Below are 27,567 nucleotides of genomic sequence, written 5' to 3'. Positions count from 1 at the left end.
TCGAACCTCGCTTGATTTCGGAACACCCTCTTCCATACATTCAAGTCCGCCATGTGTGTAGCTGCTTCACTCTGCCCAAACGCGAAGACGCGTTCATTGAGCGGATCAGGGTTCAGAAGATCCACCATGCGTTGAGCTGCTAGTCATGTATACACGCTAGAGTCACAGTCGGAGTGCGGCGTTGTCGTCATGGTGGGTGGCAGGCTGAAAGGGGTCTAATCGTAACGATTCCGAACCGTCATTGAATTGCTCATGGAAGGGTCCTATCGTTCGCTGCTGCAAGCAGTTAAAAAGCTTCTCATTCGACACCCCCACTTTGCCTTTCCATATCCCCTCGTAATCTCCTCTCCTCCTTTCCCCCTCCTCTTCCCCCCAGGGTTTTCGTGTCCCCGGCAGAACGAGCAAGAAGCTCGCTGGTTCTTCTAGACATTCCTTTTCGAACACTATCTCTAGACCCATTGTCGACTTCAGCAGACAACTCTCCATAGAAGGTATGAAGTTCCTCTCTCTTGCTGCGGCAGCAGCCAGCGCTGGCTTGCTGTTACTCAACGGTGCCGCTGAGGCTGCTACCAGCCCGGCTGCTGCCGCTGGTCCCAAACCCATTCAGGGTCCTGCTGTTGCTCCCAATGCTCCTCCCACTCTGAAGCACAGCAGAGGAAAGGTTGCACAGCTCGAGAAGATCAACTACCTCCCTCGAGGCTACATTGTCGAACTCGAGGCTTCCTCTTCCAAGTCCGGGAAGCGTTCCGATCCGCATGCCGAGGTTCATGAACATCTTGCTAAGCGTGCAGGCCCATACAAGACAAGATATGAGTTCGATGACCCTCAGACCTTCGTGGGTATGTCGGTCGTGCTCGACAGCGATGAAGACTACCATTCCCTTGTTTCGGCTCCAGGCGTAAAGGCTGTCTACCGAACCACGCTCCACTCGATCCCCGCTTTCGAGCCTGTTGTTGTCTCAGAGGACTTTGTCAAGGCTGCTACCGGCAAAGATGCCGCTGCTACTCCCAACCGCAAGAAGCGTCGCGACGAGCCCAAGAACGCTGAGCAGGGCTACAAGGACACCTTTTCCCCTCACGTCATGAGCGGCGTCGACAAAGTTCACGAGAAGGGCTTCCTAGGCAGGGGCCAGGTCGTGGGTGTGATCGATACAGGAGTGGTAAGTGCCTTGTTGACTATCGTGGCCTTTATTGAAGACCTATTTCCTAACAACTCTTTGGTCTCTCTGTTAACAGGACTACCGTCATCCAGCGCTTGGTGGCAAGCCTGGCAACCAGCCTTGCTTTGGTCCGGGATGTTTAGTCATCGGAGGTTATGGCTTTGTTGACGACAAATTCAACGGAACCAACACTCCCGTCGCCAGCTCCGATCCGTACGATTGCCAAGGCCACGGAAGCCACGTTACAGGCACGATTGCTGCGAACTCCACGCTTGGCTTCACCGGCGTTGCTCCTCATGCAAAGATTCGAGCCTACCGCGTTTTCGGCTGCAGCGGAAGCACGCCTGACGACATCATCATCGCTGCTTTGCAGAGGGCTTTCTTCGATGGCTGTGACGTGCTCAGTCTCTCGCTTGGTGGCCCTGGCGGATGGAGCGAAGCTCCTTCGTCTGCCGTTGCTGGCCGTATTGCGAGTCTCGGAACGCCTTTGGCTATCGCCAACGGAAACGACGGCGCCTTCGGAATGGCCTATGCTTCGAGCCCTGGAACTGGCAGTAACGTTATGGCAGTTGGCTCAGTCCAAAACAAGGACTTGACCGGAATCTCGGCCAATGTGGTTCCAAGCACTCTGAGCCAGAAGAATGTGACTCTGCTCCAAGGCTCGCCCTTCACCTTTGCCGATGGACAGTCCAAAGTGCTCGAAGTGTACGCGACTTCAAGCAGCCTTACCGTTACCGACGACGCTTGTTCGCCTCTCCCTGACTCGACTCCTGACCTATCGAATAAGGTCGTTCTCATCGGCCGTGGCACCTGCCTTTTCGCCACCAAATTTGCTAACGCAGCTGCCAAAGGTGCCAAGTACGTGCTGGTCTACAACAGTCTCGCCTCCATCACCTATGTCACCACCGATGTTGCAGGACAGCAGGCAGCCTCGTTGACACGTGACGACGGGCTCTTCATCAAGCAGCAGATCAACAATGGCGTCAAGGTTTCGCTCGATTTCAGCAACACACGCCTCGCCACTGTCCCAGACACGTCCACGGGCGGCCTGATGAGCTCGTTCTCAACCTATGGACCTTCGTACGAAAACAAGTTGAATGTGCCCGTCGTCTCGGCGGTCGGAGGCAACGTGTTGAGTACGTACCCACTGGCTAAGGGTGCCTACGCTATCCTGTCGGGAACGTCAATGGCAACTCCTTTCATGTCTGGTTCCATTGCTGTCTTCCAGTCGGCTCGCGGAAAGACCTCGCCTGAAGACCTTAACAGCATCTTTGCCAACACTGCTACTCCGATCAAGAACGCTACCGGCGACGCTACTCTCTACGAGAGTGTGGCGCATCAAGGAACCGGGTTAGTCGACGTCAATAAGGCTCTTTACCAGCAGATTGTTCTCAGCCCTACAGCTATCGAGCTGAACGACACGAAGCACTTCAAAGGAACCCAAACCATCACAGTCAAGAACCTGGGCAGCAAGCCTCTTGCTTACACACTTTCGCACATTCCTGTCGGTACCGTTCAGTCTCAGGAGGACGACTCGATCTTCTTCAACCTTGGACCCGTTGCTGTAAGCAGCAACTATGCAAGTGTGAGGTTCAGCAAGAAGAACATTGTGGTTCCTCCCAAAGGCACTGCCAGGTTCACCGCCACGTTCACGCCTCCAGAGGGTGTACGCACCGACAAGCTTCCCTTCTACTCTGGCTACATCCACCTTGAACCTCAATCTTCTGGCTACAGCGCTGCCAACATCGCCTACGGAGGCTACAAAGCCGACACATCCCAGACGCAAATTCTGGACAACACCAGCGAGCTGTTTGGAGTTGGTCTTCCGGTACTTGCTGCTGCCGATGGTAACACGTATATCGAGAGCGACAACACTTCGTATAGCCTCAAGGACGTTGCCAGCTGGCCTCAATTTGTCTACCGACTCAACTACGGAACGCCTTACTTGCAGATCGATATTGTTAACGCTACCACCGATTTCCAGCCCACGTACAACGTGGATGGCTCGTTCAATGCCAAGACAACTTCTGCGGCTGCCAAACACAAGAGGTTCGTCCACCACCGTCGTCAGAATGCCCACAAGACACCGCTGCCGATGCCTGTACCTGGTGCACCTTTGCCAAAGCCCGGGCCTGGCGGTCCTCCTGCTCACGGTGGTCCGGGTGGCCCCAAGCCCGGTCCGGGTCCGGCACCTAAGCCTGGTCCCGGTCCAGCACCCAAGCCTGGCCCTGGTCCGGCACCCAAGCCCAAGCCTGACCAGCCTGCGGGAGTCCAATTCTCCGATGTCAAGACAGTCGGCATGCTGGGCAACGGTTACTGGAACGGCCGAAATAGCGCCACGGGTCAACTCTCGGACAACTCGTATAATGTGCAGCTTGTCTCTCCCGACTTGACACTTCCACAAAACGGCAGCACTAAGCTCACTCCAGGTACATACAAGGTGCTACTGCGAGTTCAGCGAGTGCTGACCGAAGGAAAGCTCGAGAGTGACTACGAGTCGTACCTATCGCACGCTTTCACTGTTACGGCGTAAATTCGCACCGAGACTCTTTGCATTGCCTGCATCGCCTGGTTGCGATGTACTGTACAATTACATTTCAGGCTTCAGTTTCGCAGCGACTCGCTCCAGCGAACCACGCTCTCTAACAAACGGTCACGCTCTTTTACTTTTTTGGTCTGTCTTTCCAGCCTTGTACTTGACACAATCACGAGTTCAGACGCAAAGGAACCTTGTAATATTGCAACATGTGTGGGTCATGCAGAGTGGTCATGGAGGCGGGGGGTAAGGAGTCCACGTTGCGACTGGAAAAGGCATGCCCAAGCAGAGGTTCTTTTCCGGCACGCAGTCAAGGAGGGTAATGTTGGCAAGCACGGATGCTCGGAATGCATGCAATGCTAAAACGTGAACAAGTCAGGATAGCTATCAAGGACCAATCCACATTCACGGCTAGCTTCTATCGTAACGGCGACACGAGGGCTGGACGTGAGGAAACAAGGGTCTCTTCCGTGGCGAGTTGGCAGAGCTCAAATCGTGAATTGACGAGAGAGGGGAAAAAGGTAGCAAGCAGAACGTGACCCTCGCTTGCAATCACGAATCTATCCCGCATCATGAATTTGTTTTAGTTATACAGCGCGGCTTTTGCGAGCCGCACCGTAGGTATAGTCACGAGTAGGTACAGGTATCACAGTCACAAGTCGTGAGTATACGGCCTTCTCCGACCAATCGTGAAATTGGTTGATAATTATCACAGAAAAAGATCAAGCGAACGGAGTATCAAATTTCCAAGCCACAGCGCTGTCAAGTTCGGCGGTCTGCCTTCCGAGAAGACCAGCCAGACACGAGAAACGAGAAGTGAGAAGCACGAAGTGACAAATGAGATACGCAGTTCTTCTGAAAATCCCTCCCAGAGCAGCGCGATTATGCAGATGCGTTCGCCGCCAACAGGTGAGTCTAAGTTAGTGACCCTCAGCTGTCGATAGGTGAGCAGAGCGTGTTGATACTCAGTTCATGCACGATAGCAGCAACGTGTCAATGACCGCGATTGAATGCAGCTTCCGCTTCCGCTTCCGCGGCGCCCTTTCTTCCCACAAAGTTGGACTTCCTCGTCGCTAATCGTTGTCCGGCAGGAACACCGACTTGCCAGGAAGAATTCGTAGCCGAGATGCTATTACTCGGCAGAGAGGGTCTGGTCGTCCCCTGACGAGTCGTTTCAAGGCAGGACACAGAATCGCCTGGTCCCAAAGAAAGGTAATCAATTGTCTTCGCTTGCCATCATATATAGCTCGTAGTAACACATATGCGTCTCCGCTGCTTTTCTTTCATCTCACTTAGACCCTTCCCTGATACTTTTTCCTTGTGCGCTAAGAATGAAGTTCACCGCTACTACCTTGGCCGTGCTTGCTGCCGCCAGCGCTGTTGCCGCCGAGCCTCTCCTCGGCCAACTCGAACAGCTCGGCCAGCAATACGCGAAAAAGGGTCAAGAACTAGCTGCTTGCGCCAAAGCCGGTTTCCAGCTCTCGTGCCACGCTTCGTACGATATCCCGGCATCTAGCGCTGGCTCGTGCTGCTTCAACGGTGCGCTCGTCGAAGGCGGCAAGCAGAGCGGTCTGGTGCTCAGCACGTCGTTCTGGACCACCAACGCAGCTGATACCGCCAACAACGGACCTAAGGACTCGACCACCATCCACGGTTTGTGGCCCGACTACTGCGATGGAACCTACCCTCAGTTCTGCTCGTCTGTCAGCGGCATCCCCACTTACACTGGTGAACAGATCGAAGCGGTGATGCAGAAGTACGACCCTGCTCTGTACGCCTACTACCAGACCTACTTTAAGGATCTGAACGGAGACAGGGCCGACTTCCTCGCTCACGAGTACAACAAGCACGGTACCTGCTACACCACCATGCGTCCTCAGTGCCAGCCACAACTGCCCTGGATCAGCCAAGCCGACTTCGCGATGCTCAACTACTTCCGTCAGATCGCTCACAAGTTCAAGGAACGTCCCACGTACAACTTCCTCCAGGCGGCTGGTATCGTGCCTAGCGCCACCCAGAACTACACCTTGGCACAGGTTCAGCAGACTCTCAAGAACGCCCACGGCGCAACTCCTTTCGTCGGATGCAACAAGAAGGGCGAGATGAACGAGTTCTGGTACTTTTGGAACGTCCGTGGTCAGGTCAACTTTGGTCTTTTCGAGCCTGTCGAGTCAACCACGAAGTCGACTTGCCCCGCCAGCTTGAGGTACCTCCCCAAGCCTTGATTTGGGCGGCCCTTTCTTCATGTTGAAATCGACACCATTCGTGAATGGTACAAGTGAGGAACTTGTGCACTTCTAAGCAAGCCTCGCACCGTGATGGTCAAGTGCGAGCTCCTGAGGTCATTAAGCATGATAAGTCCAGAACTTACTTAACGTAAGTTAGGTCAAAACTTAGGGATAGACGACACAGGTCACTCTCGTCGTGACAATCCTTCCGATCGGATTCGTGATTCGTGATTAGCTTATCCTGAAATTTGGTCTTAAGTTGTTGAATCGGATGACCCAGTCATGAGTGAACGTAACTGGCCCGCGTTATGCATGGCTACCAAGCCAACGAGATGCGGCCTATCGCGAGCAGCTCCTTGAAATGAATGGTCCGGTTTGAACTAACTTACCATGTAACAGCCAAGATGCCCGAGCCATTCGAGTTTCGTTGTCCTAAGTCGTAACATCCGCGCTCGAGCCCCTGTGCTCTCTGTCGACGAGGTCGTTTGCTATACTCGTGTCCTATGCCTTTTCAAACTCGGAATCCGACTTCTCAGACACACTCTACCGCGCATCCCCGCAGCGACTCAACGTGGACCGCCAGGTTTTGGCAACTGTGCTTTACGAATGATCAAATTTGAACACCTTGATCAAGGGTGCAGGGTGTGCGAGGTTGTGACGCAATGGAGAATTATACAACGGGTTGATGATGACCCCCTTGGTTACCCATGATGAGTGGGCTTTTGGGTTAAGGATGAAAAAACGCGAACAGGTGCTGATCCCGATGGGCTAGGCTGCGATGCTGTGCCAATCAAGAGTCATTGTCTTGAATGCAAGACTGATGCGTATTCGAGGCAAAGGCCAGGCGTTGGTGGAGAATGAAGGATGTCATATTGGGTGATGCTGGTTGTTGGTACAAGGTTGTGTCGAGGATCGGCAGTCGCAAGGTATTTACTTGCGGCCCTTGACGGGCTTGCCGATCTCAACAACGTTGAGACCAGGGGGAAGCGACTGCTTGAGCTTCTCAGCCTTCTGCTTGTCGTCGACCGAGAGGGTGTAGAGGAAGCGCGAGCATCGGATCTTGAACTTGGTGACCTGCTTGCCGTCAGCACGGGTGGTGCTCTTGACGCGGGCCGCCGAAGCGTCCTTTCTGCGAGCAATCTCGAGGAATTTCTTGATGTCGGTAATCTGCTGAGGCTGTTGGGAAGTTGGTCAATGCGAGAGCAACGGATAGGTCAGAATGAGCTGTTTCGTAAATGCATAACAGTGCAGCTTGGCAAAGCAACGCCAAGTAGCGGTGTCGAGAGAAGCAAAGGGGTGCATTTGTGAGGACATTGCCGAGAGTGCGGAACCGATCCAATCCAAGCTAGCTTCCAGAGGATGCGTCACCTCCGCAGTCTAAACATTTCGCTCGCAGGCGGGTACGCATTATCCCTGCTCTGTTTGTGATCCGAGTGTTGGCGATACCATGTCGAAGCGATTCATGAGAACACCGCATCCCCACATGTGATCACTTAATATGAAACTATCGTGCCCACTCGTCGTCCATCCGAGATACCGGCCTTTGACTTGCCAACTAGGATTGTGACGATGGCGAACACCTTTGCTTCCATATTGCGTCCAGAGAGCCCAAACTGCGTAGCTTCTCTTATCTACCAAGTATCAACCGAGTCGAGGTTGCTTCGACCTGTGCTGTAGCGTTCTGCCTTTGACACGGTAATGGACGGACGGTCATAAATCGCTGAAGGTGTTCGTCATACATGCGTTCTCATCAAAGTCGGGCTCTTCAAGATATCGAATGTTTACGAAAATGTCCTCTCCTCTCTGCTTCTCTTTTTGACTGCGTGGACGTCGTGCAATGCTGAGCCGGAGTATCGAATACGGAATCCGGTGTGCTGTACTGTATTACGTATGCTGTTGTCGATGCTGATGCTTACCATCTTGACGGATCTCTTTGTGTGGTGAGGTGTTCCTGTAGAGATGGAAGGAGAGATTGATGTCGACGAGCTGTACTCACTGGATCCGCGCAAACCAGCTGCCGTCCCGGACCTGTCTCTCGCGGTTTCTCCTGTCAGCTTTCCTTGCCAACAATTACACTCTGCTGCTGCTGCTGCTGCTGCTGCTGCTGTCAACTCTTCTGAAGCAGTGCCCGCAGTTTCAACTGAACGCTGCCTCGCGAATAGAGCTTGTGATGCACTCTTTTTCCAGTCTCGCCATTTCGAATTAACGGTTCAAGCCTCGGCCGAATTTAGTTTCTCACGTGATGCACAAGGTTTTCTGATTTTGCAGGCACTTCACCAGTCCCGTTCAATTTTGAAGCTTCTAATTCGGCACATTCGAGTTAGAGGCAGCAGAAGGCGACCTGAGACAGAGGAGTTGTCAGTCTTCTCAACAGAGTGTGCATGGAGCAAAGTAACAGGAGAGCCTAACAATGATTCACGATTCGAGATCTGATCAAGAGGAGTGAGTGTGGTTCAGCATCATGAGGGCTGCTCATCATCATTTCTGAACACCAACCCATACATACATCAAGGTAAGCATACACTCGGCAGCAGCCGCAGCAGCAGCAACCAACGTCGACACTGTTGTTGTGCTCCATCTGTTCCGCCTGGAAAGCCAAAGAACACATCGAACAACCAATTCTAATCAATTCATAAATTTGTTACCTTTCTGCTCTTTCAACCATCAACCACTCAACATCATCTCTGTCATCTCTTATTCGTATCGACCGCCCTCGCATTCTACTCCGAAATTGCGCAGATGGCTCCCAAGGTCCGTGCTGCTGCTACCAACGAGGTTTCCCTCGGCCCCAACGTCGGTGAGGGCGAGCTCGTCTTCGGCGTCGCTCAGTAAGTATCACAGACACAGTTTCGATCGAAGCAGTAGCACCTTTCAGCACGTCGGAGAAGCAATAGGTCAGGAGAAAAGTCTCAGCCATTATCAGCGTCTGCCAGAAAGTTATCCTACCGTCTCGTGGAAGAATTGGACAAACAGACGATATGAACACCAGGTGGATGCCAAGGTCGGACAACGAAGATGTTGGCTACACACGCTGCTTAGAAGGATGTTGCGACATGAAGTACACCGACCCGCAGGGGTCCAGAGTTGGCAGCAGCGCAACCATGAACAGCCTAAACGTATGACAGACGCCGCAGAGTTGAGGGAAGAGGGAAAATGCCTCGGCATTCGACATGGAATAGCAGGGACACAGTATTACTGAGGGATGAGATGGAACATGTGGCCAGAACGGTCGCGACGTGCTAGAGATGATCTCTGATGACCAGGATGAATGGACTAGCAAACTTACACCGATTCCGCACTGTCTCTTGCTTCACCTACCAACAGCATCTTCGCCTCGTTCAACGACACCTTCGTCCATGTCACTGATATGTCCGGCAAGGAAACCGTTGTCCGTGTCACTGGTGGCATGAAGGTCAAGGCTGACCGTGACGAGTCGTCGCCCTACGCTGCCATGTTGGCCGCTCAGGACTGCGCCGTCCGCTGCAAGGAGGTCGGCATCACCGCCCTTCACATCAAGCTCCGTGCCACCGGTGGTACCGGCACCAAGACTCCCGGCCCTGGTGCCCAGGCCGCTCTCCGTGCCCTTGCCCGTGCCGGCATGCGCATTGGCCGCATCGAGGACGTCACCCCCGTCCCCACCGACTCTACCCGCAGAAAGGGTGGTCGCCGTGGTCGTCGTCTATGATTTGCCTATTGCATCTCATTGGACGCCTTCCGCCTCTCCAAACTCTTCCCCCTTTTTTCATTCCCTCCCTTTTTACCTGATGGTCTAGACGCCGTCGGGCCAAGCCGCGTGGCATACTCCCCCGCGGCTTTGTATGCATACGCGTAGCAGCACACATTTCGTATCTCTCTCCCTTTTTCTTATACGCACACGGCTCGCAATCCAGCGACTCGGAGTCCTTGTGGCTCAAAGCATCTCTTGCCGTCCTTCTTGGGAAGTGGCACAAAAACTATATTCTGTCACCCTGCTGCATGACAAAGTGATCTGCTCAGGCACAGCAATGAACTGCATTTCAGAATGTTGATCATCTCGACAGATTGAATGTGGCTGTGAACTGATGCAGTCACGGACTGAGTTGAGCTCAAATCAATAGATTGAAAGCAAACTTAAACCACCAAGATGGAAGAGGCTGAAGAGGCTGGCATGCGGTTACGAGTGTCGAACGATACGGTGAGCTATTAAGCTTGTCAAATCGGGCGATCAGATTCGTACTCATCGGGTTTTGAGAAGAAAAATCTGCGCAGCCGCGGGCAAGAAAAGCGGATGTTTCTAGAGCATTCAGAAAACCGTAGCAAGCCGACAACAGCTTTCTACCTATCCATCATCAATCACGAATCTCTCTCTACCTTTGGACTTAAAGCAGCAATCAAGTCGGCTGCCATGTTTAGGCGTTCGCTTTGCGCCTATTCCATCGAACGAACATAGCTCGCTTGCAGTGTTTGCAGCTTTCGACAATGTGGTGGTGACAACCGTACAGCTCTGAGACTTGCTTCTTCCGTTTCCCTGCTTCTTGCTTTCTCCTTCCCTTTCCTTCCAACACAACCCCTCTTCGGCAGAGACTGCTCTTTGCGACTCTCTTCGGAGGCGTCGAGTTCAAAGATGTTCGGTTTCCTTTTCATTGCCTCCAGCTCGCCTTGCTCTTCACCTAAGTGAAAGTGAGGTGAGCGGAACTGAGAATTGGGGAAGACAAACGACACGGCATATCAGCGCTCCCGTATCAACCCATCTTTCTTTTTCTTTCAGTGGAGGAATGGGTTCGTTGGTGAACGCACATCTTTCGCTCTAGTCTCCCTACGCCTCTTTCTTTGTCTCATGTAGATTCCCGTCGATTGTTTCGCATCAGACACCGTCCTATCAACAGATTGCCAGCTAAATTGATTTTGTTGATTGCTATTTGCTAACTCTAATGTACAAGTGCAGCACGCACGACGTTCGACCCCTAGACGGGAAATCGAGTGCTCACTGCGTGCTGTGGTGGTTGAAGACATGTGTGAGGTAGTAAGGGGCACTATGCTCCACTCCGCCGACGCGAGGATCGGCGTACCCCTTCAGTGATGCAAGCTTGAGAAGGCTCTTCCGGCTTGATCTTTTTGGCTGGGGTTGGTCTCCGTGCCTTTGTCGCTGGTGTGTCCCTCTTGCTTGGTGGTTCAGTCTTGCTCATGTTTTCATTCTGCAGTGGCTCGCCCGCGGCTGTCGACAAGCCTGCTTTCTTTGTAGTCGTCTTTGAGGCAGCAGTCGAGGTAGACGCAGTCGATGACCCAGCCCTTGGATTCCACTTACCAGTCCAGCTGTCCCACCCGCCTTTCTCGCTGAGCGCGATCACGGCATCGTACGCGTCCTTGGATACGGGCTGAACGCTTAACCTGCCCCTATTGAGCAGCGCCATGTCCTTGATCGCCTGCAAGTGCGTATTCTTCAGGTACGCAATGTCGTGCCTCTCGACCTTGCTCAATGGCTTTGCATCTGCACCTTTACCTGCCAATTTCTGCAGCAACCCCAGAGGCACCAATCTCTGTAGCTTCTGCACATATTCGACATCGACAAGCCACCACTTGGGCTGCTCCGGATCGCTTTTGACATCGTAGTATGCATGGTTGCGGTCGAACGCGGACGGATCCGGATAGCTCTGCTTTGAGCAAATGCGCGCGAGACCTGCGACACCGGGAATCTTGGTGTTCGAGTGGTAGAATAGCACGGGGTCGCCAAACTGCATCTTTTCCTTCATGATAGTGCGTGCTTCAGGATTGCGTACGCCATCCCACTTTGTGATCTTACAAGCGGCAAGATGATCGATCGAGAAAGCGACGTCATGCCCACGCTCGTAGCGGGTATCTGGCTCGGCTTTCATGAGCCAGTGCCCGATGCGTTGTGGTGCGGATCCATTGAATGAGTCTGGAGGAGTTGTAGCATCGGCCGCTTTGCGTTTGGGCGGCATGATGGCAGAGGACCCTGAGAACAAGGGTTGAGTAGATCGCAGACGAGCGACGCGCAAAGAGAGCCGCAGAATCAGCTTCTAGAGACGGCGAGAGCCGATCGGTGCTGCTGGTTAGTAAGCTGCTGGGTAAAGCCTAGAGGCAGTTGGAAGGTGAATCAGCGAGAAGACATGCGAAATTGTGCGAGGGGAAGAACAGGTTCGAGACGGTTGTTCTGCTCCGCTGGCCAAAGCGCGCCATGAGAAGAATCTGTGAATCACAATTGGAAATATCAGTCATGCCTCCACACAGAGGCTGAGAAGCTTGGTGCTTTTATCTTTCAGCCTCTGACACGATCGACCTCAAAGGCAAAGGAAACACTCGAGTGTTGATCATCAAACCGTTCACTTCCATCTTGATTCCCTTCAAGTCAGCTCGACATTGTAGCTCTGAATCAATTTGACGAAACTTCAGCATCAGATCAAGTGGCCACCGCCTAGTAGCGAATCACTTTACGGACAGCATCCCATCTAGGCTCGAGGTTCGAACCCAAGGCAACGACTTGACAAGCACCTCGAGGCGCAACGTGCAACAATCATCATGTCATACCGTCAAGCCTTCAGTGCCTTCTACGCGCGCAACTTTGAACGTCGACCCTGGGTCACGCTCGCCGTCACGAACGGAACTCTCGGCGTGATCGCTGATGGAGTAGCACAATCGCTGGAACGTATCAGCCAGGCGCAATCGCGACAGCAGCAACTCGAGCAGGAAGGACGAACAGACACGGCCACATCACAGGTCTCCCAGGCGGATGTGTCGGGGTGGGACTGGTCAAGATCCGGTAGATTCCTGGCGTTTAATGTAGGCATGGCGCCGCTATTAGCCGAATGGAACAAATTCTTAGAGTTCAAGTTCCCCCTGAGGAGTTCGGCGCTAGCAACGGGAGCAGCGGCAGCAGCGGCAGCGAGCACAGCATCGTCGATGAGTAAGGTGAGCCTAAGAGCTCTTGCCAATCGACTTGTCATGGACCAAGTGTTGTTGTAAGTCATCCCAGTCCCAATGTCCTCTGCTTGTTCGAAACATAGACAGAAGTCATCTGATTGACGCTTTTGCGTTTCTCTTCGTTTCTATGGCACCGATGCGCGTTCCTTGGTAGTGCACCGTTTGGTTTGGCGCTCTTCACAGGTGCTATGGGCTACATGGAGCGCGGTAGCATCGATGGCGTCAAGGACAAATTCGGCGAAATGTACATCCCCGCGCTGCTGGCAAACTGGCAAGTCTGGCCTCTGGTCCAGCTGGTCAACTTCCGATACATGCCTTTGAAGTAAGTGCAATTGTTTATCCCACAACACCTGGCTCATAGCTCTCGACTGACATGCGTTCAATCTCTATTCGATCATCGTGCCGACAGATATCGTGTGCCCTTCGTCTCGACTGTAGGAATCCTGTGGAATGTTGGGCTGTCGCTTTTGTCCCAATCCACACGATCTAACCAGAATCACGACGTGCACAAGCTGACGGAGGCTCGAGCGCTGCAATTCAGCACTCCGTCAGTTCCAAAATAGTGAGCTTCTCTCGGAGTCACGAGTACTTCGCATTCGTTTATTCCCTCCTTTTCTCCCTGGAATCAACGATTCAATTCACAGGCGGTGTTACGAGCTTGAAGGATCATTGAGCGCTTGATGATTGAAAGCAATGTTGCTACTGAGGTGCAGGCATGGAGAGGTCAGTCTCAATCTGTTGCAGAAGAGCATCCATCTTATCGGCAGGTACAAGCGCAATTCGACCAAAGAGGGGAGCCTCGAAGCTATCTGAAGCATCTGGAGGCGGTGGGAAGCGGTATGTAAGCGAGTTGGATGCGAACTTGGAGATGGCAATATCTTCTGGGTGAAACAGGCCGAGCTCCTCGTCCGACGAGCCGGCCAAAGCCATGCCGTCCGAGATAGTGCGTGATTTAGGAGCGTCCTTCTTGGCACCGGCTTTCTTTGCTTCGCGACGTGCGAGCTTGGCCTTCCTTTTCCGTGCGCCTGCCAAACCGGACGGCTCATCATCATCATCATCATCATCCTCGTCCATCGCTTCGTCGTCCGAAAAAGCATCGGCAGAGAAGACGCGCGAGAAGAAGAGATAGTGAGAAGGTCGAGTCGCTGATGTAGAGACAAGCGAAGCTTGCACCTCTTCGAGGAGCATCTTGTATAAAGGCGGAGCGACTTGAGGAGGCATGTTGACCATGCGTTCGTGAAGCACCGCAATGACCGGTGCATTTGTAGAGGTGCTGGACGCGGCACTCTTGATTACATCGTGTACTGATTTGCTGGAAGGCTTCGAGGTTACTTCCAAGAGGTATTTGGAAAGACTGTTTGCCGCTTCTGACCCTTCTTTCTTCTCGCTGGACAGCGTGATTGCCGAGACGAATGCGTAGGGATCTTGGTCTTCGTCATCGACGATTTTGATGGTGGTGCCCACGCCTTGTGTTGTTGAGGTCTTGACGACGTGGTCAGCTAGTGACGAGAGATCGAGCTTTGTGTTGTGTGTATAGAAGAGCTGCTGCAATAGACGTTTGAGTGCTTGGAAGTCGATTTCTTCGGGAGCGCGAAAGTCAAAGTCGACATTGATAAAGTCGGGCTCTTCAGAGCCGTCGCTATCGTAGTCAGATGAATCGGCCGTTGGCTCTTGGTCGTGAGCCTTTCGCTTGGTGTCGGTCGGCATGTCTGTATTGTGCGACTTGGACCAGCCTCTATGAACAATACAGATAGGCGAACGAGGTTGTGTTCGTACCCTGTATTTCACCATTCACCATTCATCATTCATCCCCCCGAAAAAAATCCAGAGATTTATTTCGGATTTCGGCCTTGATTTTGATTGATGTGGAGAAGTGTTGGGCTTGATACGGCCGAAAAATTCTCACTGTGCAGGCTATTATAGTAGGAGGATGAGCAGGAAGTCAGCTACATTTCTCGCTGGTGAAGTAATACGCTCTTGTCAAGAGATACAGAGCGAGTTTTGCGAAATGCTCTAATTGGTGTTGATGAGCTATCAGATGACTTTTGAAGGGACTGCCAGTCGTAAGTCACGAGTGAAGTACTGAGCCATGCGTGTGCCGCCCATGCCTCTGTTACACTCGTGACTGACTCTTCACTCGTAAGTTAATTCACGATTCATGCCACAAATTCAGATTGGAACCGTGCACGGTGCGCTGTGATGATGCAGCAAAGTCGCAGCGTGTAATCTCGAAAGCGACTCACGACTCGTGACTGTTTCATCCACAGATTCACATTTCACGGTTCCTTTTTGGATTATTTTTAGGGTTTATTATTCACGATTTACCCTACATTCACGAATCACGAATGTGAATCGTTTCGTGATTGTGATTCACGATTGACGCTCACACGCTGCAACCACGCAGGCCGATACGTCCAACACTACCTACACCACCTCCAATCTCACTATCACATCGTCATATCCTCAACGCTTCCTACCGATTATCTGCCCCGTACAGACATTTCGTTTTCGTGCTACGCGCCAACGCGACTCACGATTGTCGCAGCTACATTAGTGCCATCCTGCCATCACATCCACTCACCACAATCGGAGTTTTCGGCTCGTATAATTCGCCAGCTGACTCTTGCGTACCAAGCCTTTGCCTAAGAATGTCTCTGCCATCGCAATCTCATACGCTTTCGCTTCCTGACAGCAACATGACACAAGACGATGCAATGCGAGACGATTCGTCTGCACGCAAATACAACAAGACCTCTCTCCAAAAACGTACACCTCAGGACAAGTTGGCCAAAGACGCAGCGAGCTCGTCGACAGCCACACACTTTGTACCCCCTGGCGATGCAGGTCAGCCGTATGACCCTGTCGCAGAATATAGACGTGGTCGAGCGCTCACGGCAGACAACCTCGAGAGGATTCCCAATGCCGATCAGCTTGCTCCGGGCATTCGGTTGCCTGGTAGAGTGATTGATTCGCACGGAGCTGATACAGACATGCAGACCTCCTCCGACGCTGATGGGGGCGCACAGAGCCTCGAGACAGGCCACACGAGCGTTGGTGCTTTTGGTGAAGGTGGCGCTTCGGTGCCTGGAGTTCCTCCTGAGCTCGATCCACGCACGCCCGCTTTCCGACCGCACAGTCCAGGCGAAGCTTCGGTTCTCTCGGTCGCTGTGCAACCGCCAGCTTCACCAAAAGCCAGCATCCTGGAGCCTTCCGAACCCCCCAGCCCTTTTGTTGAAATCACACCATCGCGCAGCGCAACTTCGGATCGATACGGTATCCTGGCCAGTAGCGCTTCGGCCACAGCCGGCTCATCGTCCTATTCTACCTCGGCGCGCGGTTCATCACCGCCCCTATCTGTGGGGTATGCGCCGTCCGAGGCTTTCAACTCGGCTATGCGTCTCGGACCCGGGCCCAGCATGTTGGGTCGCAACGTGGCGAGCGTGGCGCCCTCAGAGGCCGGAAGTGTGTCTTCCACTGGTACTGGTGGAGGAGGACCGGGCAGTGCCGGCACAGCCGACGACCAGGAAGTAGCGTTGCGGGCCGCCTACATTGAACGACAACGCATGCGCGAACGAGAACTGATGGGTGGGGAAGCCGGAGTGGGAGGTACCACGATTCCTACCTTCACTTTGCCCACTCGCGGCTCGACACCTCTTGCGTTTGCACCGGGCCTCTCAGCGCGTCTAGGTGGCGTATCGGGTACCGCTTTTGACAATGTCAGTCGAGCTGGCAGCACTGCCGCAACTACGGGCACCAACTCGCCACCGCTCAGTCCGACAGGTAGCGAGATTCCTGACGCAGTAGCTTCACCCTCGCGCCGCGGCAGCGTAGATAGTACCGAGACGCTGGGCAGTATGCGTGCACCTCCCAGCGTGCAAGGCTTCGAGCCGGGAAGCGGCATTGAGTCGCGACGCATGAGCAGAGGCGGTAGCTCGGTAGGCTTCGACGATCTCGCCAGACGCGGAAGTGAAGGAGGTTTGATTACAAATGCCATGGACGAAGACATTCTCGACGCCGGATCAGTTCGCGATGAGCCGCAACCTTTGTAAAGTAATCTGGGATTAGTTGACGATTCGGTAATTGCGACTCACTGCACTACCCACCCTGCTATGTACAGCTTGGTCCTTGCGATGATGCGAGCAAGTCTAGAGTTGATTTTGCTTTTGTGCTTGGTCTGTTGATGAGCGCATCGGACGTCAGGTATCGCAAGCGCAAGAAACAACGACGGACGTCAAGCGATCATCAAACTTTAGTGGTGTTGCAATCGCGAATCGTTGCATTCACGATTCTGTCTTGTCCAGGATGTGACGTGTGATGCAGAATACGGACAAGTCCGAGCTGTCACTGCGGTTCAACGTAACGCTCACGTTCCAGGAGCATTGCGTGAACAAGCTCGGAAACGTGAAACTGATAACATCGGTGTTGAAACCTAGATGTGAAAGCGCGGAGCCAAAGTGGCTCGAACCCGCGCAGTCTGCTGATCGAGTGAAACGCAGGTGCCAACAGACACAGCCCGACACACGAACGAATGTCCCTTGTTACCACCAGACCATCCACGATTGTTTTCGCGAGGTGGTGTGCTTACTGTGCATTTCAGTTTGATGAGATATTGCAATCGAACCCCACTCTCTCAGCCGGATAAACTGAGAATACACTTTGGCCAAAGTGACATTGTGAGTACAGCTCGTGGCTCCGGCTGCCTGTTATGGACAAACGAGACTGATATTGCATGGGTATTGTTACGGGCGTCGTAGCGCCGCAAGGCGGCACGGGTGGGGAATGAACCACAGGCGTCTGCCACGCGCAGGTCGGGGGTGCAGAGCACACACTTATCAGACAGCACTTTCCTTGTTGTGAATGAGCTGGATCTGATCGCTCTACTGATCTTTTATCTTTACTCGCCATTGCGAACTATCTACCATCTTACGGTTTATTCGACCAGTGCAGCGATCCAGTACATTGCTGCCATATACGCTTGCGCCACTAGGCCTGTGGATGAACGTGATCGAAAGTCAGAGCCTACACTGACACTCGTGGCTGCAGCACCTACACTGCAGACGGAGCCTCAATCGTTGTGGTGGAACCCCAACCATCACTAGACGTCATATAGCAGAACAGGAAGTGGGTTAACCGTTGAACGCGCGAGAGATGGCATAAAGTACCAACCAGGGTACTCGATCGAGGGCGGCGCTTTGACTCCCGCGACATCGAGACCGAAGCGCAAATCGATCGCTTTGAAGCGTCGATCTTTCTTGCGTTCTGAGACATCGCTGCAGAGCGTGTCAGCCAAAGCTGCGACATGCAGATGCCGCCAGAGGCCATGCCGCCTTTGCCATTGTCTGCTGATGTTGGCTGGTACTCGCAGCGCTCAGCATCCCAAAAAGACAAACGAAAGCCAGAAATGTCGCCAGCCAAGTCTTCGCTCGACATGACGTGGGAGGCCCGATCAGCTGCTCGTTCACCTCAACCGCCGTCAACAACGCTCACGAGGTGCGCTGCACACCCTTTCAGAACCGAGCTACGCCGCATCACCACTGGGTGGAGCGTTCATCGCATCCAGCCGATACCGAGTCCTGTCGCGCATTCCCCAACTCATTGCGTCACACGCACCGAATACGGTCTTCAGACACAGGATTGTGACAGGTATCACGTTTGGAATGCTTGATTTGTTAGTGCAGTTGTATAACCGGGAAGGGCCAATGTGTGCACCTCTGTCCGGCGACTCGCTTCAGAGCTCGGTCTCAACATGCTGGCTTCTTCTGTCCTGCAAGTCGAGCCTGTCCATGAGACCTGAGCCGGTGCTCTTAGCGGACTGTCCGAGCCACGCCATTGTTCTGACCGGTTTGAACTGCTGGATGCCCTTGTGCTGCCGATGCAGTTCGTCCTTCTCCGCCTTCCAGTCGGCGAATTTCTGCTTCAGGGATCGGCTACGCTGCAGTCCCGCTTCGTCGTTCTCGCCTGCATCGTCGGCGTCTTCCATGTCTTCTGCATTCTCAACACGCTTTCCCGCCCTGGGCTCAGACTCTTGGTCCGTGTCATCTTCATCAGTCTCGCCCAGCTCCACCTGGTCATCATCATCATTGTCCTCCAAATATCCAGCTGTGTTGATCCTGGAATTGGCAAAGTCTCCGCTGACACTCCTTATTCCGAGCGCAACACAGCATCGCCAAGCGTCCATCACCGCTTTCGCCCCTGGGTTGTTGTCAAACTTGGTGTGCACCTTACCCAGCCCGGACTTGAACTGCATTTTGACGTGCAGATACCCGATGCGTTCGACGCCCAACTTGTCCGCCTCGTCCTCGTTGCGATAGTCGTGGTAGTTCTGACGCAAACGGTGAAAGTCACAGCCTGGCTTGGGACGCCAGATGGGGAGCTGCATGTCAACCACCTCGTCGTCGCACAGATCCTGCTGCCATATGATGCACATGTGCGTCGTCTTGCGTTTGCCCAGTGCCGAGAGGGCTCGGAACTCTATCACAAAGGGCGCACTGTACCGCCTTCGCGCAGGCACCTTGAATGGCAACTCGGCTTCGTTCAGTTTCCATTCGACTGCAGCTTTCGACTCTCTGTCCACATACCGCGCCCGGCTGGCCGCAATCTTGGCACTTCCTGCCAGAGTCGCGGCTCGAAGTGCCACCAAATGCACATCGCGACCACTGGCTCCTTTGGACTCGTCAAAGTCCATCGCCACGGGCGACGACAGCATTCGGACTGTGCCGATATTCCAGCCGAGCCTGTTCTTAGATCGACTCGTCCGCTCGATCGGGCGAAAGAGTAATGACAGCCTGATCCGACCATGACCGACACCGCCAGCAAGCGGGAAGAAGCGTGTAACCTGCGACCTCTCATTGAACAGATCTGAGAGCTTGATCGGAACGACACCCAGGATAGCGTCGGCCTCTCGCACCCGAAAATCGTATACGACCACCATGAGCAGCGTTCGTCGCCAGTCACGGATGAACCGCTCGGTACCGGCATTGTAGAATGGATTCGCATTCAACGCTTTCGTTCGTGTCTGGAACACAATTTCGTCGTTCAGGATGATGCGGCAGTACGCCGAGGGCGCACGATCCGGATCGTCTTCCATCTCGACGTTTTCGACATCTTGACCCGGTTCATCCTTTCTGCGAGACCGCATCGATCCGTGCCCATCGGCGACCTCGAGGTTGGCAATGTGGTGGATCTGCACTGACAGGATGCCCGAAGGAAGACTAGGGTCCGGAGGCTCAAAGTCGACGTTCGTCGCCTGGTTTCGGGTCTGTGTGTTTTTCTCGCGATCGATATTCTCCTGCGATAGAGGACTGTGAGACTCGACTGACTCGTCATCCATTTCGTGCCCATCGCGCATAATTTCATCGGTATCATTGTCTTGTTTGCTCGCGTGATCCTCCTGGCCAACCTGGCCCTCCAGAGGCTTGTGCACGTCACGCATTGATGGGGTTTTAGTTAAGAAGCCCAAGCTCCAATGCACGACACCCTGCTTGGTCCTTTCCCTATCCAGGCCCTGAAGCGTATCCGAACGCCTAAAGATTTTGTTTGGGTGTTTTGCCAAGGCAACCAAGCTGACCTCGGCACGCCCAAGCATATCATCTTGCGAAAAGCGGTCCGAGTCCCAAAGCGCAATCGAGACTTTGTCGTCCGATTCGAGATTCTCCCTTGTGATAAGCATGACGTGACGCTCCTCCCAACGTGGCGACAACTCGTTGAGAACCACCCTGGTGCTATACAGAATCTTACCCACCTTAGCCAGGCTCAAAGTGCAATAAGGATCCGAGGAGCCTCGAAGGTCTTGCTTTTCCAGATCGGTGGCCGAGTGGATAAACACGACCACCACACCAACAGCCGAGACCTCGCGTTTGATGTTGTCGCCCATCAGCATCTCGCCCACATCCATAGTGAGGGACGACGGCATGACGAACTCGCCCACGGCAGCATCGATCGAGCTCTCGATAAAGCTGGATATGAACGGGATGTTGGCCGTGTTGATGTGCAAAGGTACCACCTCGATGCCGACTCGGGGCAAGCCGCAAAAGGTGAATGTGACGTTTTTGACAAAGGGAGGATCCGAGGTGAGCTGAACGCGCGCACGCACCTTACCCACAAAGCCTTTGATCTCAACCCAGACCGGCAAAGGGAGCATGAGGAGCTTGCGAGCGCCGATCCAGAATTTGATGAGCAGATGGGCATTGCGACTCTTGCCACCGACACCTTGTGCTGTTGGACGCGCTCGGTAGACAAAGCCGAGTTCGAGGTTGACGTAGTATTCACCCCCTTCATCATCGTTATCAGCTTCGATATGGTTGTCTTTCTGCGGTCGTTGGTCGACGTCCTCTGGCCACGGCTTGCCATGCTCGGACGGCCGATCTGTTTCGTATTGAGCTGAATTCCGCTCACTGGTCTCTTGGCGCATGTCTCTTGCCAAACTGCCGACTTTTTCATCAGGAAGTATGCGAAGGCCCGTGATGCGGATCGGAGTCGAGCCTTGGGCAAGATCTTCCACTTTGACCGAGTGAATAAAAGAAGGTATCGAGGCTTGCATGACATCTTCGAGAGTGCCTCCGAGCGACGAAAAAAGTTCCGGATTCATTACTGACCAGAGGGCCTCCAAAATGCCATTGAGCCACTCGGCGCCTTCGGCAATGCCTTGCGTTGTTGCATGATGGTTCTCGTCTTCTTCAACTTGGTCGAATGAACGAAGCTTCTCGCCTCGCTGTCGTTCGCGGTGCCATCGGTAGTCTTCAGTGTGTGAGAGAAAGGTTCTCCAACCCCACCAGAGCATCCAAGCATTGAGCGCTACACTGAGCCAACCCGGTACCAACCTAAACAGTGTGAGGATGGACCAGATACCAAAGAGTGGAGCAAGGCGGGAGTCGATTCGATAGACGGAAGAGGGCAGCGGAGTCGGAGGTGGGAAAGACTTTGAGGTGACGTTGTTGTCCAGGTTGAAACGAAGCACCTGCTCTGTTCCATACTTGTCACCTGCCTCGGCTCGGGCCAAAGTATGTCGATACTCGCGCTTGCCCACGTCGTGGACCCACGCGCTTCGACCAGTGACAGGATCTCTCACTTTTCTCGGTTTGCGACTGCGCTTGTAGGCCTTGTCTGCCTTTTCTGGGACTTGATGCGGTGCTTCTGCGCTATCGTCATCCGAATTGCCCTGTTGGTTGGTCTCTTCCGTCTGGTCTTCCGAGGGTTGACCATGCCTACTTGAGCTCGATGTCGAAAAGAGGCCCGAAAAGCGCTTCTTGCTCGATCTTGACTGATCTTCAGTGGCGTCATCAGCGGGGGTTACGGTGGACTGAGAGAGCTCAGGCGGTTGGTTGCCAAAACCTGCTATATGATCTGCATCCTCTGGTCCATCGTCAGAGTCCGAGTCGGGATCTTGGCGCTTGGCAATGACTTCCGAGAGACCCTTCTTGAAGAAACGCTGAACGGAAGGGATAGGCGAGTTTTCGGAGTAGTAGTCGTTGTGTGTGTGATGAATACCCTCTTTTGCTTTGGTCATTGTGGGAGCATTGATGGTGACAGGCGGTGCTTTTGGCTATCCTGCGCGTGGTGGAGATGATGATGGAGGGGAGAGGACTTTGGAAGTGAAAGAGTGCAAGCCGAGGGAGGTAGGGCGGTGCGGTCCGACTCAAGCACAAGCTGGCTGCACTTGCCAAGCCAAGGGTCGAATGGCTCTCAAGAATCGCGAGCAATACACGATACACGAGGAAAGAGATCGTCGTAGGCTCAGCCTGAAGGCCGAATCCGAATCGGGCTGCTCAAACCGAATCACGAATCGTCGTCACTCACGACTGTCTAAGCCACTTTTTGGTTCACTAGCCTCACTTGGGGCTTCAAGCAGCTCGCCGTCATGCAGCAGGTTGGCGCGACCCTGCGTGGTTTGTGCATGGACGCTGAACCTCGGCTCTCCTCAGACCGGTTAGATACCATCGCAAAAAAAGAACACCACTCCTCTGACCAGCTGTGTCAGCGTTGTTCAACAGGATCAGTGCAGACTCGGCTTGCCCCCTGACGACAAGCGGAGGCTAGTGCTAAGCGTAGATACCATATCGTTCAAGGTGCGCTATACAGGCTAATCATGAATTGAGGATTGGCTTGTTGAGCACGCTGGAACGAGGTGTGATGTCATATAGCGCGCAGTTTCCAAATTCTCTTTTCGTATTTTGTTTTGCCAAGCGCAATCGTGAATCGTGGATCGTGAATCGTGAATCTGTGAATCACGAATGAGACGACGCCGCTGCTTGCGTTGCACGTTAGCGCGAACACGTATGTAGCAGGGTGCAGCCACTTGCTACGGCCCGAAGCGTGATCAGCTTAGATATGGCCTTGTCGCCGGATACAGTCAGCGGCTCATACCGTCGTCGAGCCGTGTCAACAGCCAAGTGTGAATGGAGCATGCGAGCTCAAGCTGTGTGTGCTTTCACATCCGTGTTGGCTGAGGTGACTGCGTCGAGTCGTGAGTCACGACTGCGAGGTGGGACACACAACGTGCTCACCTGTGTTAACGTGCTTACTCAGGCGACTTCTGTCTGATGTTTGAAGAAGCTTTGCGTCACAATCGTGATTCTTCTCGGATACTGATTCGTGATTCACAATCATGAGTCAGAACTGTGGGGTTGGTTCGCTCCACTTTGTTCTGCTGCGCAAAGACCAGCGTAACGCCAGTTTAAACAAGGCTCTGTGCTCGCGTGTCGGTGGAGTGCAAAATTTGACTTGACTAGTCACAAATCGTGAGTTGTTCTTTCACCACCAACGCGAGCAGCTCGCGAGGATTGTCTTTGATCTGGTGCGCTATGTCGCACAACCACACGCACACCGGTGCCTGCGGCCAGCACCATGATCACGACGATGATTCGCACGTCAAACCCGACCAAGGTGATCAGGACCTGCTCTACTCGTCGATCGACCGCGACCGTGTGATCGCGCTCAACGAGAGCGTCGCCGGCTCCGCGGCAGCCACGATCAAATCGTGGCAACATCGAACCGATCCTCAACCCGAACTCATCTCGGACACAGACGACCAACTGATCATCCACATCCCCTTCACGTCCTCTGTGAAACTCTCCACTTTCCTCTTCCGTCCCTCATCGCAACCGCTCCTCACTCCAAGCGTCATCAAGCTGTACAAGAACCTGCATGACAACTCCATCAACTTTGACGATATCTCCTCGCTCCCCGATACCAAAATCGTAACCAAACTCGAAAGCATCCCCACCGTCCAGGACACCACCCAGATTATCAACTTTCCCCTCCATGCAGTAAAGTGGGCCAATACTGATGCTATCACCATCTTTGTCGAATCTTCCCTCGGCGGCCAGCAATCAGGTATCCAATTCCTCGGCTTCAAGGGCAAAAGCTCCGGCTACTCAAGAGCTGCTCCTCAGAACATCGTCTATGAAAGCGCCCCACAGCTCAAAGATCATTCCAAATTAGGCGCCGATTCGCTCTCCTCCACGCACGGATTCGGTCACTGATAACAAAAAGACACCGATCTCTTGTATGATAGGCAAATGTATTGATATTTACAAAACTTTGGCGGATGAATGCATCCATTCCGATGCGCAGTCTATGTGAGAGAAGATGCTCGACCGGTGCTGTCGGATGCTGGGATCGAGAGGTTGGTCATGGACATGGTTCTGGTTCCTGTTGGTGATCCTCGGGTCGATTGGCCCACAGATGGCGCGACCAACGGCGTCATAGAAGCTGCAAAATGTTTTGGCGTCTCGGGTCGCGGCAAGGGCGTCATGGTACCTGGAGTAGAAGGCACCGAGCGATTATGCTTCATGTGCGCCTGGATCAAGTGTCCTGCACACAGCGCGCCCATCAACGACAGTTCACCCGCCATGACGGAAGCAGCGATGATACGTGCCAGCCTCTGCGCATTAGCACCGGGCGTAGTCGAGTGTGCGCCGGCAATGCCCATCATTTCCAGCATGGATCGCTGCGGTGGCAAAACCGTACCACCGCCAACCGTACCCACTTCAATGCTGGGCATCGATACAGTGATCAAGAGATCCTCGTCGTCGTTGATAGCCTCCATGAGCGTGATGCAGTTGGATGACTCGACGTTTTGCGCTGGATCTTGACCCGTAGCCAGGTAAATGGCCGTCAGAATGTTGGCCGCGTGCGCATTGAATCCACCAACCGAGCCGGCCATAGCCGAACCGATCAGGTTCTTCTTTGTGTTGAGGTTGACCAAGTCCCGTACGGTGCACTTGAGCACCGAGCGCACCACGTTACCCGGCACAACGGCTTCAGCCACAACGCTCTTGCCTCGGCCCTCGATCCAGTTGATCGCAGCGGGCTTTTTGTCCGTACAATAATTGCCTGAGAGCGAGAGTACCTTCATTTCTGGGAAGTACTGTTCCGTCATCAAGCCGAGTGCCTTTTCAACACCCTTGGAGATCATGTTCATGCCCATAGCGTCACCCGTCGAGGTGGCAAATCGAACGTAAAGCGTTCGTCCCGCCAGCACGCAGCGCAGCGAGGAGAGACGCGCGAATCGCGAAGTCGAGTCGAAGGCTGCCTTGATCGTCTGCGCACCTTCCTGCGAGTCGATCCAGCGTTTGGCCTTGGCGGCCTGCACAACGCTTGGGAACTCAAGCGCCGGTCCACGCGTCATGGCATCCTGCGTCAAGACAGTCGTTACACCGCCACCAGCGTTGAGAGCCTTGCAACCTCGCGAAGTGGAAGCAACCAGAGTGCCTTCGGTAGTAGCCATAGGAATAGGCATAAACTGTCCGTCAATATTGAGAGGGCCAGCAATGCCGAGAGGGATGGGCATATATCCGACGACATTCTCGCAACAGGCTCCCATGACTTTGCCATAGTCATAGTCGCGGTGGGGCAGCAGCGATGTCTCCAGCGTCTGGGTTGCCGAGGCGCGCGAGACGAGAGCTCGTCGAACACGTACCGCTCGTTCGTGGTCCTGAAGCACCTTTTCCAAAGCATAAGCAGCAATCTTGCCATTCTGGCTGAGAGTGATGATCTCCTCATCGGTCAGGAAAAAGACACCAGCTCCACCTGCGTAGATTTCGACGAGCTCCTCCAAAGGGCGCACGACTGTCTCACCATCGGGCGTAACATAGGTAGCATCCTGCAGACAAATCTGCTGTCCTTGTTGTCCAGGAGTGGCCACAGCACCGTCGGCGTCAGAGCTGGGCGCAACATCGTGCTTCTTGACAGCGTCCATGGCATCGGGCTTGATTGCGTCAGCAGGGACGGCATTGACGGCGGCACCGGTCATCGAGGTGGGCTTGGAGGCAAGTTTGTCATTGTCGCGGGTCAACTTGGAGAGAGGGACCGAAGCCTGAGTAGCCGATATTTGAGCGAGGCGGTTGTGGTAGTCGGAAATACCATCTGCACTGTGTCCGCGAGTTTGCACGCCTGGTTTTCCGTTCTCTGGGCGTGCACTCCATCTTCTGCGGTTACGCTCGCTATGCTCCTCGATGGCCTTTGCTTCGCTGTCGAGATGAGCGCCAATGAAGCGAGCAGCTGCATAGGCAGCGGCGCCGGCAGCGTTGCCCTCCGAGAGAGCTGCATTGCCAGTGGCGATGCCTTTGAGCAAATATGCGTTGAGGAAGATACTGATACCGAGAGCCAGTGACATCCACTTGCTGATCACAGGGTCGCCGACAATGACAGTCCAACCACTCATGAGACTGTCCAGAACGGCAAGCGACGAGCTACCACGGCCAACGGGCACAGGGCGCACGCCAGTAGACGTGGCCTGAGCATAGACACCGGAAGCATTGAGAGCCGCGTTGGCAAGGGTACTGCGGGACGAGGAAACGACTTCGTTGGACTCGAGCAGGACCAGGATGATGGGCTCAGAGATGCGGGCGACGAGGTCCAGATCGTCAGGCTGCGATTGCGACAGCTGGGCAAGCAAGGGAGCAATCGCCGACGAAGCCGCAGGGGCAAAGATGGGCGATTGGTTGGCGACGATCTGGTACGGCGAGGGCTCGTAGGTGGCATGGTGACGGGTGATGGCTGATTGTCGGGTGAGGGTTGAGATCAAGTTGAACGAGTGGAGGACGAGGAAGGAAGCGACGAGGAGCAGCTTGAGTCGACCGAGCGGGTTCTCGGATTTACGGCGCTTCTCGGAACGTGCCGAGCCGAGGATGACACTGAAGACTTTCTTCCAGAATGGACGGCTGTTGGGCGAGGGGCTTTGGTCGCGCGATGTGGAACTGTCCGAAATAGGGCTCGCAGGGGCCGAGTCGGAGTCGAGGCAAAGTTCTGCGCTGACCTTGGGCTTGCGGACGCCGCGCTTGACCTTGATGCGGTGAACCTCGACCATGACGGTGAGGATGGAGACGTAGAATGCAAAGAGGAAGATGCAATCAAAGAGGAGGATGAGGGCGGCGAGTTGGCAGAACTCGCGGAGGCCGCTGACACCACTAGTAGCTCCAACGGCCATGACGGCAATCTCGATAAGATAGTCGCGAATGATGGGGACACCAACACGGTTGACGGCGGACACGACAATCTCGTGAGCGGGCATGGGGGTGGGCTCGGCCCAACGCAAGCTGTCCTCGCTCTTGAGTCGCTCGGTTAGAGCACGGACAAAGGACTCCTCGCGCGACATGGCAGTCGTGCCATTGGCAACAGCGAGGGAAGTCTTGCCAAGCGTTCCGATTTCGGGCTTGGCAGCCTGATCGAGGTTGCTGAGGATGAGCTGAGAGCGTTCCCTGTTGCTGAGCGAGTGGCGGAGGGGG

The 27,567-nt window shown here is 54.0% G+C and overlaps 11 protein-coding genes across 11 annotated transcripts in view; 6 read left to right on the top strand and 5 right to left on the bottom strand.

Moving 5' to 3' along the window:
• Window positions 1-493: 493 nt before the first annotated feature.
• On the top strand, window positions 494-3,692 carry UMAG_03024 (uncharacterized protein; the record flags this gene model as incomplete). Its single annotated transcript, XM_011391100.1, has 2 exons — window positions 494-1,159; window positions 1,236-3,692. The coding sequence occupies 2 exons, from the start codon at window positions 494-496 to the stop codon at window positions 3,690-3,692; spliced, it is 3,123 nt and encodes a 1,040-aa protein (XP_011389402.1).
• A 1,334-nt stretch (window positions 3,693-5,026) lies between these two features.
• UMAG_03023 (uncharacterized protein) lies at window positions 5,027-5,920 on the top strand (the record flags this gene model as incomplete). The annotated part of the gene is made up of 1 exon (XM_011391099.1): window positions 5,027-5,920. One exon carries the CDS (start codon window positions 5,027-5,029, stop codon window positions 5,918-5,920), a length of 894 nt encoding a protein of 297 aa, XP_011389401.1.
• A 933-nt stretch (window positions 5,921-6,853) lies between these two features.
• On the bottom strand, window positions 6,854-7,842 carry UMAG_10361 (60S ribosomal protein eL38; the record flags this gene model as incomplete). The annotated part of the gene is made up of 2 exons (XM_011391201.1): window positions 6,854-7,099; window positions 7,840-7,842. The coding sequence occupies 2 exons, from the start codon at window positions 7,840-7,842 to the stop codon at window positions 6,854-6,856; spliced, it is 249 nt and encodes an 82-aa protein (XP_011389503.1).
• An 820-nt stretch (window positions 7,843-8,662) lies between these two features.
• Window positions 8,663-9,608, top strand: UMAG_10360 (40S ribosomal protein uS11; the record flags this gene model as incomplete). The annotated part of the gene is made up of 2 exons (XM_011391200.1): window positions 8,663-8,751; window positions 9,248-9,608. 2 exons carry the CDS (start codon window positions 8,663-8,665, stop codon window positions 9,606-9,608), a joined length of 450 nt encoding a protein of 149 aa, XP_011389502.1.
• Window positions 9,609-10,935: 1,327 nt separating this feature from the next.
• Window positions 10,936-11,862, bottom strand: UMAG_03020 (uncharacterized protein; the record flags this gene model as incomplete). Its single annotated transcript, XM_011391098.1, has 1 exon — window positions 10,936-11,862. The coding sequence occupies one exon, from the start codon at window positions 11,860-11,862 to the stop codon at window positions 10,936-10,938; it is 927 nt and encodes a 308-aa protein (XP_011389400.1).
• A 577-nt stretch (window positions 11,863-12,439) lies between these two features.
• UMAG_03019 (uncharacterized protein) lies at window positions 12,440-13,404 on the top strand (the record flags this gene model as incomplete). Its single annotated transcript, XM_011391097.1, has 3 exons — window positions 12,440-12,879; window positions 12,996-13,163; window positions 13,251-13,404. The coding sequence occupies 3 exons, from the start codon at window positions 12,440-12,442 to the stop codon at window positions 13,402-13,404; spliced, it is 762 nt and encodes a 253-aa protein (XP_011389399.1).
• A 136-nt stretch (window positions 13,405-13,540) lies between these two features.
• On the bottom strand, window positions 13,541-14,548 carry UMAG_03018 (protein-transporting protein BCP1; the record flags this gene model as incomplete). The annotated part of the gene is made up of 1 exon (XM_011391096.1): window positions 13,541-14,548. The coding sequence occupies one exon, from the start codon at window positions 14,546-14,548 to the stop codon at window positions 13,541-13,543; it is 1,008 nt and encodes a 335-aa protein (XP_011389398.1).
• A 941-nt stretch (window positions 14,549-15,489) lies between these two features.
• Window positions 15,490-16,890, top strand: UMAG_03017 (uncharacterized protein; the record flags this gene model as incomplete). Its single annotated transcript, XM_011391095.1, has 1 exon — window positions 15,490-16,890. One exon carries the CDS (start codon window positions 15,490-15,492, stop codon window positions 16,888-16,890), a length of 1,401 nt encoding a protein of 466 aa, XP_011389397.1.
• A 1,679-nt stretch (window positions 16,891-18,569) lies between these two features.
• On the bottom strand, window positions 18,570-22,346 carry UMAG_03016 (uncharacterized protein; the record flags this gene model as incomplete). The annotated part of the gene is made up of 1 exon (XM_011391094.1): window positions 18,570-22,346. The coding sequence occupies one exon, from the start codon at window positions 22,344-22,346 to the stop codon at window positions 18,570-18,572; it is 3,777 nt and encodes a 1,258-aa protein (XP_011389396.1).
• Window positions 22,347-23,640: 1,294 nt separating this feature from the next.
• UMAG_03015 (uncharacterized protein) lies at window positions 23,641-24,321 on the top strand (the record flags this gene model as incomplete). Its single annotated transcript, XM_011391093.1, has 1 exon — window positions 23,641-24,321. The coding sequence occupies one exon, from the start codon at window positions 23,641-23,643 to the stop codon at window positions 24,319-24,321; it is 681 nt and encodes a 226-aa protein (XP_011389395.1).
• Window positions 24,322-24,413: 92 nt separating this feature from the next.
• Window positions 24,414-27,567, bottom strand: part of UMAG_15002 (putative 3-hydroxy-3-methylglutaryl-coenzyme A reductase) — a gene marked incomplete at both ends in the record, with an annotated part of 4,447 nt that continues 1,293 nt past the window's right edge. Inside the window, one exon of the mRNA XM_011391288.1 lies at window positions 24,414-27,554. Within this exon, the coding sequence (XP_011389590.1) occupies window positions 24,414-27,554 (3,141 nt within the window). The remainder of the gene's footprint in view (window positions 27,555-27,567) is intronic.

This window comes from Mycosarcoma maydis, chromosome 7, assembly GCF_000328475.2.
Source record: "Mycosarcoma maydis chromosome 7, whole genome shotgun sequence".
In the NCBI taxonomy this organism is placed as follows: domain Eukaryota; kingdom Fungi; phylum Basidiomycota; class Ustilaginomycetes; order Ustilaginales; genus Mycosarcoma; species Mycosarcoma maydis.
The sequence above is the reverse complement of the archived record's forward strand: the minus strand, read 5'-3'. Positions and strand labels throughout refer to the sequence as shown.